We start from the raw sequence: 17,174 nt of genomic DNA, 5'->3' as shown, positions 1-17,174 counted from the left end.
CCCCTGAATGACTCCAATGTTCTCCACCCTGTACACTGGTGCGGGCCTTGTCGTCTTACCCAATACTGGCATCCGCACCACTATTCCCATGACTGTGTGGTTTGACTGGCCACAATCTACGGGAACAGGGTATGCCTCCGACGCTAACCTGAGCTGGCACGGGGTGAGCGCATTCTGAAAGGGTAGCAGCACCTGTAGGTGTTTGTTACTGATCCAGGACGGGACCAATCCTTCCTTTAGGAGCCTTTCCAGCTCAGCGATTATCTCGCGCAGGTGTAGTGTCATTGCCTGGTCCTCATGCAGCTCGGACCCGACGACCTTGTTCTCATCCGTGAGTATGCCTTTTAACTGCGCCTTTAACCTGTTAATCTGGGTCTGCAGCTCCATGGTATCTAGAGCGTTGACCACAGATGTCCCGGTGTTAAAGCCCGTAAATACATCATTCACTACACCCCTCCTATGCCTCCCCGTCTGACCCCAGTCCTCCGGCTCTTGGCTATACAAGCTCTCCTTGTCCACACTGGCAAGGTCGAACTCGTAAAATTGCCGGAACATGTTGGTCAGTAGCACCTGGTACAGTCTTTCAGTTTCCCTGGGGCACCACCCCGGCAACCGCACCTCGGTGAGGTTTAAGATCACCGAGGCTACCGCGTAGTGCACCCCCTGGTACAATACCTGGTCAGTCGGTATCAGTACCAGGCCATTCCCGGGCCCCTTAGTGGTTTTTGGGCACTCACCCTCCTGTGCTACTGCCAGCGGAACTGTGGGAGGTGTTATGCGTGGTCGTGTGATGAGTTCAGTGGCGTTTACCGGGATCGGGGAAAGGAGGACCCCACAAGCCCGCGAGCTAACATCCCACCTCATCCCCTTACCGTCATCCTGCCACTGTCTCTGGAAAAATATGCTGTTGCGAGTGGGGCAGCGATACTTCGAACCCCACATACACATATAAATCCCCTCATCCGGTTCCCACCATTTGTCCCAACACACACTCAACTGTTCTTTAGTCCCAGAAATAGTCCTGTGAGTGTCGTTGTCAAGTCTCTCCCTCTCAACCGTGAGTCGAGGACGTTACTGTCGTCCCCCTCCGACTCCTCCTCCTCCGTAATGGGATCCAGCCCAAAACGCGAGACCCTCCATTCCTGGAGAATGTCCTCCCCCCTCACGCAGGCAACCTTGCCTGTCTGCGTGACCTGTCTCATCCTTGGCTGTGAGTCCCCACTCCCAGGGCTGGCCCTTGTGGTAGACCCCTGTGCTCTAGGCCACTTCATCAGGATACACTCCCATGTGGTATGGAGTGCTCCCAAATGAATGGACAGCGGGATGGAACGCGCGCCAGCCTGTTCCTTCCCTGTGAACCCCGCCAGTGCGAAAGGGACCCCTGTGGACAGGGGAGAGTCAAAGGGTTCCTCTGTGTGGACCATGGTGCATGAAGCCCCCGTGTCCGACAGGTAACTGCCCCTTTGCCTCTCCACTACCATCTCCACAAGCGGCCTCTTCCACGCATCGTAGCGGAGAGGACACAGATAGGCAGGCTGCGCGGGCTGATGTCATTGGGGAATGTCCCACTCAACAGTGGAGTTGGCCATTGTCCTGCTCGTTTTCCTCAGCCACCACCGCCTGCTCGCGGGGACCTTCCCCGTGCATACCAGGCAGATCCTTTTGCCAACGGTGGCGCTGATCTTTTGGGCGATGAACTTGACTCTCGGGCACAATAACGAAGTGTCCCGATAAGCAAAGCCTGAGGCGCTGGAATACTCTTAAGAGTTCGATCCCAGCCACCCCGGCCACCGGCCTTCATGGAAGTGAACTGCGGTCTCCTCCGCTTCTCTCCTTCCAGTCCCATCGGTCGCGATGGGAGCCGTGTCCCCGGAGCAGCCGTAAATGATGATGTCCTTGGTGCGGCCCCGATAGGCCCACCCGCATCCGATCGCCGTGGCAACGATCCACCATACGAGTGCCTCCTTCCACTCCAGAAAAACAGATAAAGAAATATGGTATAGCCAGCCTCTTGGGGAGCGCTTGGCTTTGTTAACGCCTCTGCGGGCGGGTCTCTTGACCCTCAGCCTGCACCCCACACCCACACATCCTGGACGCATCAACTTTATTTAAACTCTAACTATCCCCACAAAACTTATCTAAATTACTTATCCTTATCTAATTACCTAATCCTTATCTATATTACCTAATCCTTATCTATCTAAAATATAATACAGCGCCGCCTTCCCAGGGCGGCTCAGCTAATCCCTGTCAGGGCTGCAGCGGGTCGTCTCCTGCGGCTGCACCACGCTGTCTCCCACCTTTGATCCTCCGCAGCCTGTCGCTGCCTGTCGGGGGCTAAACCTCCTCTGAAACGTTAGCTCCCTCCTCCTCACTTGGCTCCCGTACCTCGGGGCGTGATTGACCTCTGGCCAAAACTTTCTACGTTGGGGTTCCCTGCTGGACCTACGGAGGGTCACCTTAGGCACTGCCCCCTGGACAGCCTGGCTGAGGACCGGTTCCTGCCGTGCCGCAGCTCGGGTACCCCCCACAGCTGCCGACCCTGGCCCCTCCTCATCCAGCTATGTCCCCTTCGTGCTGGGTATACCCGCGGCATCCGGCCTCACCCTGCCTGTACCTACAGGTGGTGAGCCTCCGCCCGATACCCCCGCCTTCCTGGTGCTTGAGTCGAGGACGTTACTGTCGTCCCCCTCCGACTCCTCCTCCTCCGTAATGGGATCCAGCCCCTGGTCGAGCTGATCAAGCTCTTCCTCATCTGAATCCCACCCAAAACGCGAGACCCTCCATTCCTGGAGAATGTCCTCCCCCCTCACGCAGGCAACCTTGCCTGTCTGCGTGACCTGCCTCATCCTTGGCTGTGAGTCCCCACTCCCAGGGCTGGCCCCCGTGGTAGACCCCTGTGCTCTAGGCCACTTCATCAGGATACACTCCCATGTGGTATGGAGTGCTCCCAAATGAATGGACAGCGGGGTGGAACGCGCGCTAGCCTGTTCCTTCCCTGTGAACCCCGCCAGTGCGAAAGGGACCCCTGTGGACAGGGGAGAGTCAAAGGGTTCCTCTGTGTGGACCACGGTGCATGAAGCCCCCGTGTCCGACAGGTAACTGCCCCTTTGCCTCTCCACTACCATCTCCACAAGCGGCCTCTTCCACGCATCGTAGCGGAGAGGACACAGATAAGCAGGCTGCGCGGGCTGATGTCATTGGGGAATGTCCAGTGCCCCCCTCGCACCCGGGGAGCCGGTAGCGACTGCCACCTTCCCCTGTGCGGCCATGAGGGACCGCATCACCTCGATCATCGTTTCGATGATCTCGGGCTTAACTGGGACATCGGCGCGCAGGGTGGTGCCAACCCTATCTTCCTTGGTGTGGGCCCTGCAATCCTTCCGCCAGTGCCCCACCTTACCGCACCTGAAACACTTGGACTGTGCGGTAGGGTTACCCTCCTGTCGCCACTCCTTTTGGGCCGGTGCAGTAGCCTCCGCTACGTGCACCTTCCCTTTTACGAGTCGGGTAGACGTGCTCCGGGTGTTACTATACCCTACCGTGAGACGGTCCAAAACCGCCTCCTCCGTGCTATTTGTGGGATCAAACCAGGCTTTTGCCTGCTCCCTGATGGCTGCCAGGCTGTTTGACACCAAACATCGGAGCCACTGGGCTCTCCCATTCCCGACCAGGACATCCCGCGCGGGGATGTGCGGGCAGCTGCTCTGATACACTGTCCACAGTCGCGCCGCAAAAACCCTTGGGGGTTCTCCCTCCATCTGGAGGGTCTTCCCTAATCGGGCAAATGGACCCTCATCGCTCATCCCCAAGACTTCCAGGACCTCGTCCCGCAGGAGATCGTAGGTCCTGGTCCCTCTTTTACTCTCATCTGAGAGGCATTGGAGGATCGAGCTGTCCAGGGAGAACAGCAACAATTTTGCCCGTTCTCCCTCGTCGCAACCGTTGATTGCGGCGGTTTGCTCTATCTCCCTGAAATGCAGCGAAGGGTCCCATGATTCGGACAATTTTGCAACATGCCCGATCATGGCTCTTAACTGCTGGGAGCTGTGGGGCACCACGATCTCGCTCTGAATGGGTCCGGCGTCCCCATTCAGCGTGGTGGGTCCCCGTCTGGTTTCCAGGACCGGGCACATGGGCGCCGGTACCGAGTCCTCGACCGGGAGCTCCTCTCTCTCTCTCTCCCCTACACTACCCCTTTTCCAGGATGCCTCGTAGCTAGGGGGATCGTGGAGTCTGGGGGCCGAAGCCACCACGGTCTTTCTGGGGACCGGAACCGGGACCTTCGCAACCGCCAGCGACTGGCTCACTGGGGGGTTCATTAGATAGACCAACCCTTTTACTTTATTTAAAGCACTCCGCAGACCCTCTATCTCCTGCAGGCAGGCCCCGTGGTCGGCCCCTTCCGACCTGTCCTCCAAAACCATTTTGTAGGCTGCCCTAACCCCCTTGAGGTTCTCTTCCTGGGTCTCCAGCTGGTGGCTCAGAGAAGTGCACTGCTCCCTGAGCTTGCCCTCACTGCGCATGGCCTCAGTGATCTGGCACTCCATCAGCTCTACCCTGGCCTTGTGGCGGTTGGTCACGACCCGGCGCTCCTTGTTTAAAGAGTCCAGAGCCTCAATCAACTGGTGCCCACCCGCAGCCTTCTCCTTCACCTCCTCCTGAAGGTCCCTGATCTGGGCTGCCTGTGCCACAACCACGCGGTCCAAAAGCTGGACCTGCTTCTTATAGCAGGTCAGCCAGACCGCCTTCTCTACCGATTTCTTGTGGGCTTTACTGGCCGTCCACCGGATCGCTGCATCCAGTGGGCGCTTGTCCTCTAACAAACCACACATCCATTGTTTGGTGATATTCACCTTGCTAAAAACATAGTCCGCAATGCGCTCGTCCATTACATCCCTAGTTTTAAAATCCTTTTCTGGTACCCTATCGTCCTGCTGCCAGTGTCCCATCTGGGTCGCCATTATCTGTAAGGGGTTTCTGCGCCGAACTTTCGCCCGACCTAAGGTCCCCGTGCCTTGCTCTGATCCCTTGACCAGGCCGTGCACACTGGTTCCCCGTGAGTGGTTCGACCCACTCACCCCCTACGGTTCTAGACACTGGACTTAGATGCAGGAGCGTTTATAGTGCAGAAAAATTCAACCAGACCAGATTTGAAAGCCAGGGTTTAAATGAAAAAGGCTTTTATTTAGCGCTTGGGACTATTGTCCATGAATACTTATACAGTTCTATACGACATATCTATAAAACACATACCGAATTACATGAATACTTTTGACTATGAATCATAAAACGCAGTTCTACAAGACATATACACGAATACCTTTTACTCTGAATTCTAAAACGCACAGTTCTACAAGACATATACACGACTGTAAGATGGGAAACGTACGACACATCGCAAAACTGACCAACACATATGTCTTTACACACCCAACGTTTATTCAAACCACCCTCCCCTCTACACTAAACTATGTCCAGGATATGCAAGATCGGGGTGCATGCTCACCATGGGGCTATTACTGGGGTTACTGGCTGTTCGTTTTGCAGTATTTCTCCTCGAGTTGCGTGCCTGTTCCTCTCTCTTGCATCCGTTCTTCTTGCCTGTCTTTTCTTCCTCCTACATTCGTTTGACTTCCTTCTTGCGGTATTTCTTCTTGCATTATTTCTTCTTGAGTTTAAAACCCAAAAGTCGTGGCCAGTTATACTATTCTGACCCGTCCTATCTCCCGCCAGATCTCGGGATCTCTTTGTTCAAAAAGATATGTATGAGTTCTCTCTCTGATCTGCGCTTATGTCCGGGGGTACCGGGGATGGCCAGACGGTGTTAATTGGTATTTCGTTGCGAGGTGATGGGTTTAACTGGTTTCCCATCACCTACCAGGTAGTTTTCTATGGGCTATTGTGCCCCCTTAACGAGATGAACTGTTTAGGTCGGCTTGGGGAATTGTGAGCATGCTGATGTCAGCGCCCCAGTGTCTGGACTTCGACCTGGTTTCGCAGGTTTCTGCATGGCCAATACCCATCCATTGTTCTGGCCGTGGCTTTGCAGAAACCTAGAGACTGGGTTGTAAGGTTTTTACTTTTTGTGGCTGGTCACGAGGTCCTGCGGCCATTTTAGGACCCACAGATTGTGACATCCCTTGGTAATCTGACCGCAGCCTTTCTCCGCTATCAGCCCCAGTCTCCCGTTTAAAATGTCCAAACTGCAGCTCTTTGGTTTGGTGTTGCTTTCCGAATGAGGGAAAACTTCTCAAATCTTACAGGTAGCAACTCTACCGCTGCGCCACCATGCTGACCTATATTTCCCCTCTCATCTCAATGAGAGGGGAATCTCATGATGTTCTCTGTTACTTGAATCCCTTACTCTGGGTAAAAGACTCAGTGCAGTCACCCAATCAATTCCTCCTCATGATTTTACATACCTGTGTAAGATCACCTCTTAGGTTTCTACACTTCAAGGAATAAAGTCCTAACTTGCCCAATCTCTCCCTGTGAGGTGTTGAATTTTTGGAGTCCAAATACAAGAAAAAGGTATACAGTGAATGACAGAATCCTTAGGAAGAAAGGCCTATATAGAGTGAATGTGGAGAGGATGCTTCCAGTAGTGGGAAAGTCTAGGACCAGAGGGCACAGCCTCAGAATAAAAGGATGTACCTTTAGAATGGGGAGGAGGAGGAATTTCTTTAGCCAGGTGGTGGTGAATCTGTGGAATTCATTGCCAAACAGCCGTGGAGGCAAAGTTATTGGGTATTTTTAAAGCGGAGATTGATAGTAAGGATGTCAAAGGTTCCGAGGAGCAGGCAGGAGAATGGAATTGAGAGGGATAGAACAGCCATGATTGAATGGTGGAGTAGACTCAATGGGCCGAATGGCCTAATTCTGCCCCTATGATATGAATGAATGAATGGATATGTTTTGGTGTGAGTCAGCACATGCATAATAGATTAATAACATCAATCACCTTATGGCTGCAATTCCAAAGTTGTACCCTTACAATTAGTTTATTAACTGTTTATGATTCTGCATAATTCTGCTCCCATGTCTTATGGATATGTAGGGAGATCTTGAGTGCAAGATCCCTCTGAACATCCTAAAGTGGCAATACAAGTGGATAGGATGGTAAATACAACAATATATACAATGATGAGAGTAAAACAGTAATTTAGTGCAAGATTGCAGCGCAAGATCAGTTGTTCATCATTGGTTGGGATGTTGAGAATAAAAATGGAGAAGTTAGATTGCGACCAAATAAAATATTAATTTGGCCACGTCTGGAGTATCGCGTGCAGTTTTGGCCGCCACGTTATAAGCTGTAGATGGTTTGAAGAGGATGTACAGGAATAGCCCTATTGGTTGACCATGTTTCAGCCGACCATAATATCAATCTAAATTAATCCCAGTTTATGTGGATGTTGGCTGGAGTGAAGTGTATTAGACATAAGGAGAGGTTGGGAAAACATGGCTTGTTTTCAATGGGAAATCAGAGGCTGGGTTGTAATTAGATAGAAGTCTAGAAAAATGAGAGCTGTAGATAGGGTCTGTTTTTTTTCCCCCAGGGTGGAAAGCTCAAATACTGGAGGGCATAGGTTTAAGGTGAGGAAAAGTTTAGAGGAAATGTGCAAGGCAAGGTTTACTTCACACAGAGAGTGGTGCATGCTTGGAATATTTTGCCTGGGCAAGTAATCGATATAAAAAAATGTTTAAGAGATACTTGGATAGATATTTGAAAAGACATGGAATTGAGGGATACGGAACACATGCAGGCAGATGGGATTCATTTAGATTGATATTATGGTCGGCTGAAACATGGTCAACCAATAGGGCTATTCCTGTACTTTTCTGTTCCATAACATAGACACAAAACGAGTAACTAAGTTTAAAAAAGGAGTAATTCAGCAGAAAAAGGCAGCATCCCTGGAGAGAAGGAATGGGTGACGTTTCAGGCTGAGACCCTTCTTCAGACTGAGTCAGGGGAGAGGGAAAGCAGAGATTTGGAAGTGTCTCCTTCTCCCCTGACTCAGTCTGAAGAAGGGCCTCGATCCGAAATGTCACCTATTCCTTCTCTCCAGAGATGCTGCCTGTCCCGCTGAGTTACTCCTGCATTTCGTGTCTACCTTTGGTGTAAACCAGGATCTGCAGTTCCTTCCTAAACTGTTCTGTTAAATGTTCAACAGAAGAGACTAGGCCTCGGCACAATGATATTAGATTAGGGATACCAGGAGAGAACTTCAAAATATTACAAAATAAACTGATTTTAACATTTTATCCAAAAGATAGCAATATCAATTGGGTAGTACTGACACTACCCTGCAGTTAGTACGTCTACCAGGCCTTATCTCTGGAATGGGAATTGAACTAACAACATTCATGGCTCTGAAACAAAAGCATTGCTATTATTGAGCCTGCTGTGCTCGTAATCGAGCTGCAAGTGCAAACATATGCAAAAATTCCCATTCCAATCATCTGTCAGTGCAAACCTACACCTTCTTTACTTGATAAAGTGAGCAGTTTTCTAACGAGAGGATCCTTGACGCACCTCTCTTCCTCGATGTAACTTAATATGGATTTATTCCTTGAGCAGTTTTGCGGGGTGAATGGTTGGCGTGTTTCCGCCGGATGGCAATGCAGGTTGTACCGACATGGGGCCGGAAGTGAGTGGGGTCGAGGAGGAGGGGGCGGGGAACGCGGGGACGGTGTCGGCGGTGACACTGATAAAGCCGCCGCCGCCAGCAGCGAGCGGCCTGGAGACGACGCGTAGACCCACCGCCGCTGCCCCTGACCAGACCACGGCCCTCCCTCACTCCCAGCGCCCGCCCGCCTCGCTGCCCTCTCCACAGGCGGATTTTTCTCGTGATTATTTTGATGGTTTTGTGTGGTTTATTTCTTCTTCGCCCTCTATCCAGCTCCGCCGAGCTATGAGTTTAACCTCCGCCTCGCCGACGGCATCCGGATCGTTGAGCACTCGGGAGATTACATGGCGGCTGCTGCTGGGCTTTAGCCAGGAAGAATGAACACGCTCTGCGCGCAGTATTTACGGTGAGAGGCCGTGAGTGGTCCAGGCCTGCCGCTAATGGCGGCCGAGAGCGGTGGGAGGTGTTTGACGGACTCCGGGTTATCATCTGCTTTCCCCGCACCAGGCCCTGAGCCCCGCTCTGGGTTTCCGCACTGCGTGCACGGAGCGTCTGCAAGCGACGCGGTTGCTTGGTGTTCCCCCGTGTCCTTCTCCCCGCTGCCAGTCGCCATCCCTGGCACCAGGTCAGGCAGTGCATGCGTCTTACCAGATAACGATTTGCGCCCCGCATCTGCCACCAGAGTTTGGAGGTGGGATTTGGCACTTGTCCTGGGGCATAGTCCTGGTAACCTCGAACGTTCCTCACACACACACACATCAGATAGTATCAGTACACATGCATGGTGCAGGCACTCGTTTCAAAAAGTAAACATCTTCTGATGCTGCCCCTTTCACAGTCCGAATTAATGCAGGAAACTGGAATCTATGTTTAATGATTTACTTGTCTGAATAGTGGTCGAGTAATGTTAAAATTAATTAGCTCCAGGAATGTGCTTCAGTGGAAGGTGATACTTGTATTTGTATAAACATTACTTCACTGTTGAAAATTTGACTGAGGTGAAGTATGGTTAGGAGATCTCATAGTATGTAGCATAAATGAAGGCATCAAATCCAAGGGGCTGATAGACATACATGTAAACATCCCTGTATTCATAATTCATTAATGCAAAAAAAACCCTACTTTCTTAATTTATCTCCCCTATTTGGAAATACCTTTTTTCATAAATAAATAATGTACTGATCTTGTCACTGTTTTCATCTGGATTTTCCAAGATTTAAAAAAATAGTGCAATTTAGTAGTAATATTTTTTCTCCTACCTTGGGTTTGTTCACGATGGCATTTGTTTTGGGGAATTTGCATATTTTTAATTATCTATTGGACCATGATTAAAGCTAATCAACTTTATTATAAAAATGTTGGATTGCTTTGGGAATATCGTACTTCTAAATTTCAGATAGATAAAAAATTGTAATACTACAATTTTGGTACCAGAAGCATGAATTAAATCCTATTTCACAGTGATTCCTTAGGTTGCTGTGTATGAGATATCAGTTTGAGCAGCAGCGGGTATTCTACCATCAAAAGCCTGTCATACTGTTTGTTTTTTGACAGAAACATAATTGTTTTTTTGGGCACGGAGACTATGTCTGACACCCTTGCTTTGCTTGTTGTGTGTAGTTTTTAATCATCTTCGTGAAGGTACAACTTTGCTCTGGATAGATTGCTTATATAGGCTGAAATTAACAGCCTTTATACTGGTTTCTATTACTTATGTTAAATATTGATACTCTTGCCTAATGGTTCCATGGCCTTGATTGTCAATGAATTGTTAGGTGTATCAGATAAATCATGCATTTGTATCAGTTTTGCAATGTAAATGTATAGTAAATGTATTTATGGCAATATTATTACATGGATACAAGGGCTCATTTAAACTGGTTGTGCTTGTGTGACCCGAGTTGTAATTATTGGCGGCTTCATTCACTTTCTGCATCTTATTTATATGATAGCAAAACTTAGTGTAAGGATTTAAAGAAACTTGTGAAGGATCGGAGGTTAAATATGTATGTATACACCCTTGGACTTTGCAGAACTGATTTAACACTCGGCAAAATATGATCTGAAACGTAAAGCAAATATTGTTGAAATCAATGGCACACTCAAGTAAAGATGATGTGGCATTGTCCCCACTTCAGTGAATCTATGATTCTGAATGGGACATAACCCTATCCAGCAATGTTGGTAAATCCTAGAGTCTTCAGTCTTTTCTCCAGTATTTTGCTGCCTCTTTGTGCAGCATCTTATTTCCAAAAGTCTGGCTGCATGCATTCATTTGTGTTTTGTATCGTACTATGATCAATAGAAATCAAAGTGTTTCCAAAACAGGTGAAATCTTTCCAAAGGCCACAAAAATTAAAGACATTTTGTGTTTTTGGAGAAGCAATTTTGATGAACATTAACTATGTTTCATCAAGTGGTTATTTCAAAGAAACAATGATAGATAGGTATGTAGGTTAATTGGCTGGGTAAATGTAAAAATTGTCCCAAGTGGGTGTAGGATAGTGTTAATATACGGGGATTGCTGGGCGGCACGGACTTGGAGGGCCGAAAAGGCCTGTTTCCGGCTGTATATATATGATATGATATGATAATGCTTTTAAGAGCACATCACTATTTCAGCAGCTTTCTATGGCAGAAACTTTCTTAAAGATTCGCAAGCAGTTAATTGAATTAGCCATGAGTAAATGAGATGGATGAACTTCTTCGATTTATATTGCATGGTGAAATTTTAAAATGTAATCAAAATGTTGTGTTCATACAAATTAGATAACTAGTGGAAAGCGAACACTCAACGTTGACAGTAGAGAGAAAACTCCTTAGCAATTGGTCAGGTAGCATTTAGAATATTTTGGAGACACAAGGAACCGTAGATGCTGGAATCTTGAGCAAAACACAAAGTGCCGGAAAAACCCCTCTGATGAAGGACTCAGAACATTGCCTGTCCATTCCCTCTTGATCAGCTGAGTTCCTCCAGCACTATGTGTTTAGAATATTCTTTTGGGGTGTTTGATTGAACCATATGGGAGGTTGCATGTTTAGAAACCATTTGACTTGATGAGTTGAAATGCCAATTTGTATTCTGTGTTTTCTCACATTTGTATGATTGTCATATATTGTTAAAACCCAGTGGATAGCACATTAGTGCCTGGATCAGCATGTTATTTTCTTTTGTCTTGAATGAAAGTTGTAAAAAGGGAAAATAGTTATTTGACATATTTGAAAAATATCCACAGTAAACTCCCAGAATGTTTTATTGTTTCAGCACTGAGTTCAACCATGGTCATACTAAGGTAATCTTTTATACTTGGCAACATTTTTAAAATAATGTGTATATGTTTCTGTTTTTTTGCTTGGAGATTGATTGAAGTAACTTATGCTCACATTTATTTTGATATTCCTGCCCCATATTGTGGCAGTTGTTATACATGTGAATAGGGGTTAAATTTATTCTTTAAACATTACGGAATGTAGGGTATTTCAGGATTTTGACTAGTGGCTGATTTTGGTTGAAATCAGAAATTAGATAACTTGTAAGAAAATTAGATGCCCCTACTATGTTTCTTCTCAGATTGTCCCCAGTGGTTGAGATCATGGACTGAGAAGCTATTGAAGAAATAGGTTCCTGGGCCAAGCTGAGCATGGGTAGTCCTTGGCACTTCATGAATGTGGTCTCCCAGTCCATCGGAACCTGATTTTCTTTGTCCTATCCAGTTAGGACCACTTTAATATTAGAGACCCGGTGAATGAACTGAATGCTCCAGCTGTCAGTGAAGAGATGTGTTCCTGATCCTATGCTCAAAGGAAGGCCACTTATAATGTAGCTAAAGGAACTTTCACAAGAATAAAGTATCTTGTGATGCAGTGATTTGGCTCCTGATTGCCACAGTTGTCTTCCTGTTTGTCAGGTAAGACTGTAGTAACTTGAATGTTTTGCATTGGGATTGACATTTGTTGTCTGTCTATTCATTCAAATTCTCTTTATTCTTTCTTCTGGGAATTCTGCTGACACTTATATGTTTGAGTGATGCTAAGAGTGTCTGGAGCAACTAATTCTTAGAGGCCCTGCTTTGCAAAATATTGGGGAATATGTAGCTGGTGTTTGGCTTGTAATTGCCAGGTTTATATTTCTTCCTTATTTTTTGTGTGGAAAGGTGACATTAGTCGGAATTCATTCCTTCTGGATGTTTGGAAGGCTATGGAAAATAACCTGGAATGATTCCCATCTTTTCTGATGACTTTTCTACTTTAAAGATTACCTGCCATCAAGATACTACTTAAATTTGTTTTTATCCTATACCCTTATCATTGCTTCCACCTTTAATCTTTATTGGCAATATCCTCCTTTCTATTTGATGCATGGAAAATTGTTAATTTTCAATCTTTGCTATGTAATTGACTGTACATTTGTTCTGGATTCCTTTTTCTGTCCAAGTTCGATATTGGTCACTAGGTAGCTCTGTCTTTGCATGAAATTTATTGCGTATTTACTGCATTCTCATCTTTAAATCCTTTCATTGCTATTACTTTTGGCTCACTTGATCCTGCAATAATCCATCCTACTTGGTCTAGAGAGAGAATGGTTTTGAACTACCTGTTACATGTCCATATCCATAATTGTTCAAAACCAGTTTATGCCAGCCGTAAACAGAAATTGCTGGAAGTTTGCAGGCCAGGCAGGTAGCATCTTTGTAAAGAGAATTAGATGTTCCTGTCAATGACTTTCAACAAAGCTGAGAATGTGGTTTGAGTTGCAGAAAGGAGGGAACAATGGGAATGTCTGTGTTGGGGTGGAGATGCAGCGAAAATGAATGTTTCAAATGGTGGCGCTGACTGGGAGATTATTGAATGCTTGTTAATCACAGATGATTTGCATGGAGCATATAAGCACGAGATGAATGGAAATACAGAGAAGAGGAGAAAAATGATTTTTAAAAACAACGCCATAACTCAAAATACACGGCAAGCAAAATGTTGCAGATGCTGGAAATTTGAAGTATAATTGCTGGAAATACTGCCTGCTCACGTGGGCAAAAAAGTTAACATTATGCTGCTGATATATTGTTCCCCATAAGGTCCCATGCTAAGAAATTTGCTTTGTTTGTTCCAATTCATTTCTGAAACTGAATCTAGCACTGTATTCTTCCTCATTGGGTTAAACACCAATAGGTATCTTCCACATTAAGTGGGCCGGGGGGGTTAAGGAAGTTTGCATTCCTATAAAATGATCGGTATTGCAATCTTTTTCCATTAAGCAAAGCCATGGCATCAGCCCATGTGTCAAGAACTGAGTTTAGGGATAAAAAGCTTGTTGATTTCTTTTTTTTTTTACACCTTCTGAGAAGGCAATTTTTTTTGGTATTATTTTTGGGTAGTGATTTGTGAATTCTATAAGGGTGGGATTGTGTATGTGGATGCTGCTTGTATTTAAACTCAGTTAAGTGATATCGATCATGGTTTATTTCTGTAAGAAAATAACTGCAGATGCTGGTACAAATCGAAGGTATTTATTTCACAAAATGCTGGAGTAACTCAGCAGATCAGGCAGCATCTCGGGAGAGAAGGAATGGGTGATGTTTCTGGTCGAAGCCCTTCAGTCTGAAGAAGGGTCTCGACCCGAAACGTCACCCATTCCTTCTCTCCTGAGATGCTTCCTGACCTGCTGAGTTATATTCCATGGTTTATTTCTGATCAGTTTCTATTTTTGATATTTTTCACTATCCATTTCTGCTTTAACAGATTATTTCTGTCCCCTTTTTCCTCTCACATATCTTTACTGAATATCTTCTAGCAATAAAAATCATGTTTCTTATCAGCTTTTTGGAGTTGGGTTCCTGGTATGTTAGACGACTGAAGTAAAAGCATAGGATATTGAAAACACTTGCAGATCGGGCAGAAAGAGAAACAATTAACATTACGAGTCCAGGACCCTTTGTCATAACTGGGAAAAAGAGAACCTAAGTTAATTTTAGGTAGCAGAGAAAGTAAGAATAGATGGCAAAGGGAATACCTCTGATAGAGTGAGATCAGGTAATTTAATAGTTAGGATTAGTGAGAGCTTGTCTGTAATATGTTGTTAATGTTAAGATTGTGGGACATATCCTTCAGGTCAGGCTATGTATGCGAAAAGGAAAGTTGATGACAGGCGGAAATAGTTCCAGACTGAAAAAAAGTTGGAGAAATTGGAGAAGTCTAGCAGGCTGCAGTATATCTAGCTGGAAGACAAAGCATTGGAACTTGTTATAAGGTCAGAGTGGAAATGGGATGGTGAGTTAGTCTCAGCCACCTGAAGCCCGGGATCATTCCTACAATTTAAATTGGTGTTTCCAATGTAAAAGAGACATGGTGGTGGAAGCTGGTGGTAGAATCATGGTGTTTAAGAAGCTTTTGCATAGGCATATACTCGTATATTTATATGCCTTTGAGGGAGGTGTTGCACTTTGACAAGTCCGCCCAGGGGCAGGACTTTCACAGTAAATGGCAAAGCCCTGGAAAATGTTGTAGAACACAGATCTGGGAGTATTGGTGCATGGTTCCTTGAAAGTGGCAAGTGAGGAGGACAGTGGTGAAGAAGGCCTTTGGCATGCTTGGCTTCATTGGGGATGGGTATTGAATTTCAGAAGTTGGGTTGCCATGATACAACTGTACAAGTCATTGATGAGACCGTACTTGGTTTATTTAATGTAGTTCTGGTTGTCAAACTATAGGAAGGATGTCATTAAGTAGGAAATGGTGCAGAAGAGATTCATTAGGACCTGAATTTGTGGGCTTGAGTTATAGGGAAAGGCTGGTTAGATTTGAACTTTTTTCTTTGGACCATAGGAAACTGAGGGGTAATCTTATTGAAGTGTATAAAATCTTAAGGGGCATGGATAAAGTGAACAGTCCAGTATTTTTCTCGGGATATAGGATTCTAAGACTAAAGGGCATAGGCTTAAAGTGAGAGGGATTTTTTTTCATTCAGAGGGTAGTCTGTACCTGGAATGAGCTGACAGGTGGAAGGGGATGTGGGCTAAATACAGGCAAATTAAACTAGCCCAGAATGCTCACTTGGTCAGTGTGGACAGCAATCCTCTGGTGCAGCTTGTTGAAGCACTGTCTTGCACCTTCAGTGACCTGGGTTCAGTCCTTGCCTGCTGTCTGAGGAGTTGGCACGTTCTTCCTGTGACCATGTCAGTTTCCAGGGGTGCTCTTCCTCTTGTAACCCAATCACACTAGGATTCCTAGGTTAATTGGCTACCCAAGAGGGTTAGAATTGGAATTGGGGGAAAGAGTTGAATGGAATCTGAGGGGAATAAAATTGGATATGAAGGATTATTGTAAATAGGTGCTTGATGTTTGCTATGAGCTTTGTGGGTCAATGGGCATGTTAATCACAGTGGATCTATCTGGGGAAGTTATAAATAGAGGGAGATGATTGAGAGGAGTGCTGAAAAAAAGTTGCTGCAACTGTGGGTTAGAAACATAGAAAATAGGGTCAGGGTAGGCCATGTGGCCCTTTGAGCCAGTACTGCCATTCATAGCTGATCATCCAGGACTAGTACCCAGTTCCTGCTTTTTCCCCATATCCATTGATTTTGTTGGCCCTAAGAGCTTTATCTAACTCTCTCTTGAAGACATCCAGTGAATTGACCTCCACTGCTTTCTGTGGCAAAGAATTCCACAGAATCACAACTCTGGATGAAAAAGTTTTTCCTCATCTCAGTCCTAAATGGCCTATCCCTTATTCTTAAACTGTGACCCCTGGTTCTGGACTCCCCCAACATGGAGAACTTTTTTCCTGCATCGTCAAAGAAGAGGTATAGGAGAAGAAACCGGAGGTGTCCAATCCCTTAAGAATGTTATATGTTTCAATAAATCCCCTCTCATCCTTCTAAATTCCAGTGAATATAAGCCCAGTCGATCCATTCTTTCATCATATGTCAGTCCCGCCATTCTGGGAATTAACCTGGTGAACATACGCTGCACTCCCTCGATAGCAAGAATGTTCCTCAAATTAGGAGACCAAAACTGCGCACAATACTCCAGGTGCGGTCTCACCGGGGCTCTGTACAACTGCAGTGCGACCTTCTTGCTCCTATACTTAAATCCTCTCACTATGAAGGTCAACATGCCATTAGCTTTCTTCACTGCCTGCTATACCTGGGTTACAGAGAATGTTGCATAGAGTTGTGCACCACAGAAACAGGCCCTTCGGCCCAACTTATCCATACTATTCAAGCTGATCCCATTTGTCTTTATTTTGCCTCTGTCTCTCTTGACCGTTTCTATTTGCGTACATGTCCAAATGTCAAACATTCTAATTGTATTGTATGTAATTGTATTTACATCTTCGTCTGGCAGCCCATCCTATTGTAAGATTCTTATGTAATAAGCTCATTCCCTTTCTCTAGTTTTTCCCCATCATGCTAAGTTGATTTCGCCAATGGAACACCTCTTGTGCTCCTTCCTGGTATATGTCATTTGACCAGTTTTTCTTCCTGACCACATACTAATTAAGTTTGTGTACATACAAGGAACTCCAGATGCTGGTTTACACAA

General features: G+C 46.2%; 1 protein-coding gene across 3 annotated transcripts in view; it reads left to right on the top strand.

Moving 5' to 3' along the window:
- The first annotated feature begins 8,694 nt into the window (after window positions 1-8,694).
- smg7 (SMG7 nonsense mediated mRNA decay factor) overlaps window positions 8,695-17,174 on the top strand; it is a 119,736-nt gene continuing 111,256 nt past the window's right edge. For 2 of the 3 annotated variants that reach the window (XM_078407584.1, XM_078407587.1), the window contains exon 1: window positions 8,695-9,039. In XM_078407584.1, the coding sequence (XP_078263710.1) occupies window positions 9,011-9,039 (29 nt within the window). In that variant the 5' untranslated portion in view covers window positions 8,695-9,010. Of the gene's footprint in view, window positions 9,040-11,898; window positions 11,927-17,174 lie in introns of all 3 variants that reach the window. The other variant, XM_078407585.1, reaches the window with a different exon arrangement.

This window comes from Rhinoraja longicauda, chromosome 11 (assembly GCF_053455715.1).
Source record: "Rhinoraja longicauda isolate Sanriku21f chromosome 11, sRhiLon1.1, whole genome shotgun sequence".
In the NCBI taxonomy this organism is placed as follows: Eukaryota; Metazoa; Chordata; class Chondrichthyes; order Rajiformes; family Arhynchobatidae; genus Rhinoraja; species Rhinoraja longicauda.
The sequence above is the reverse complement of the archived record's forward strand: the minus strand, read 5'-3'. Positions and strand labels throughout refer to the sequence as shown.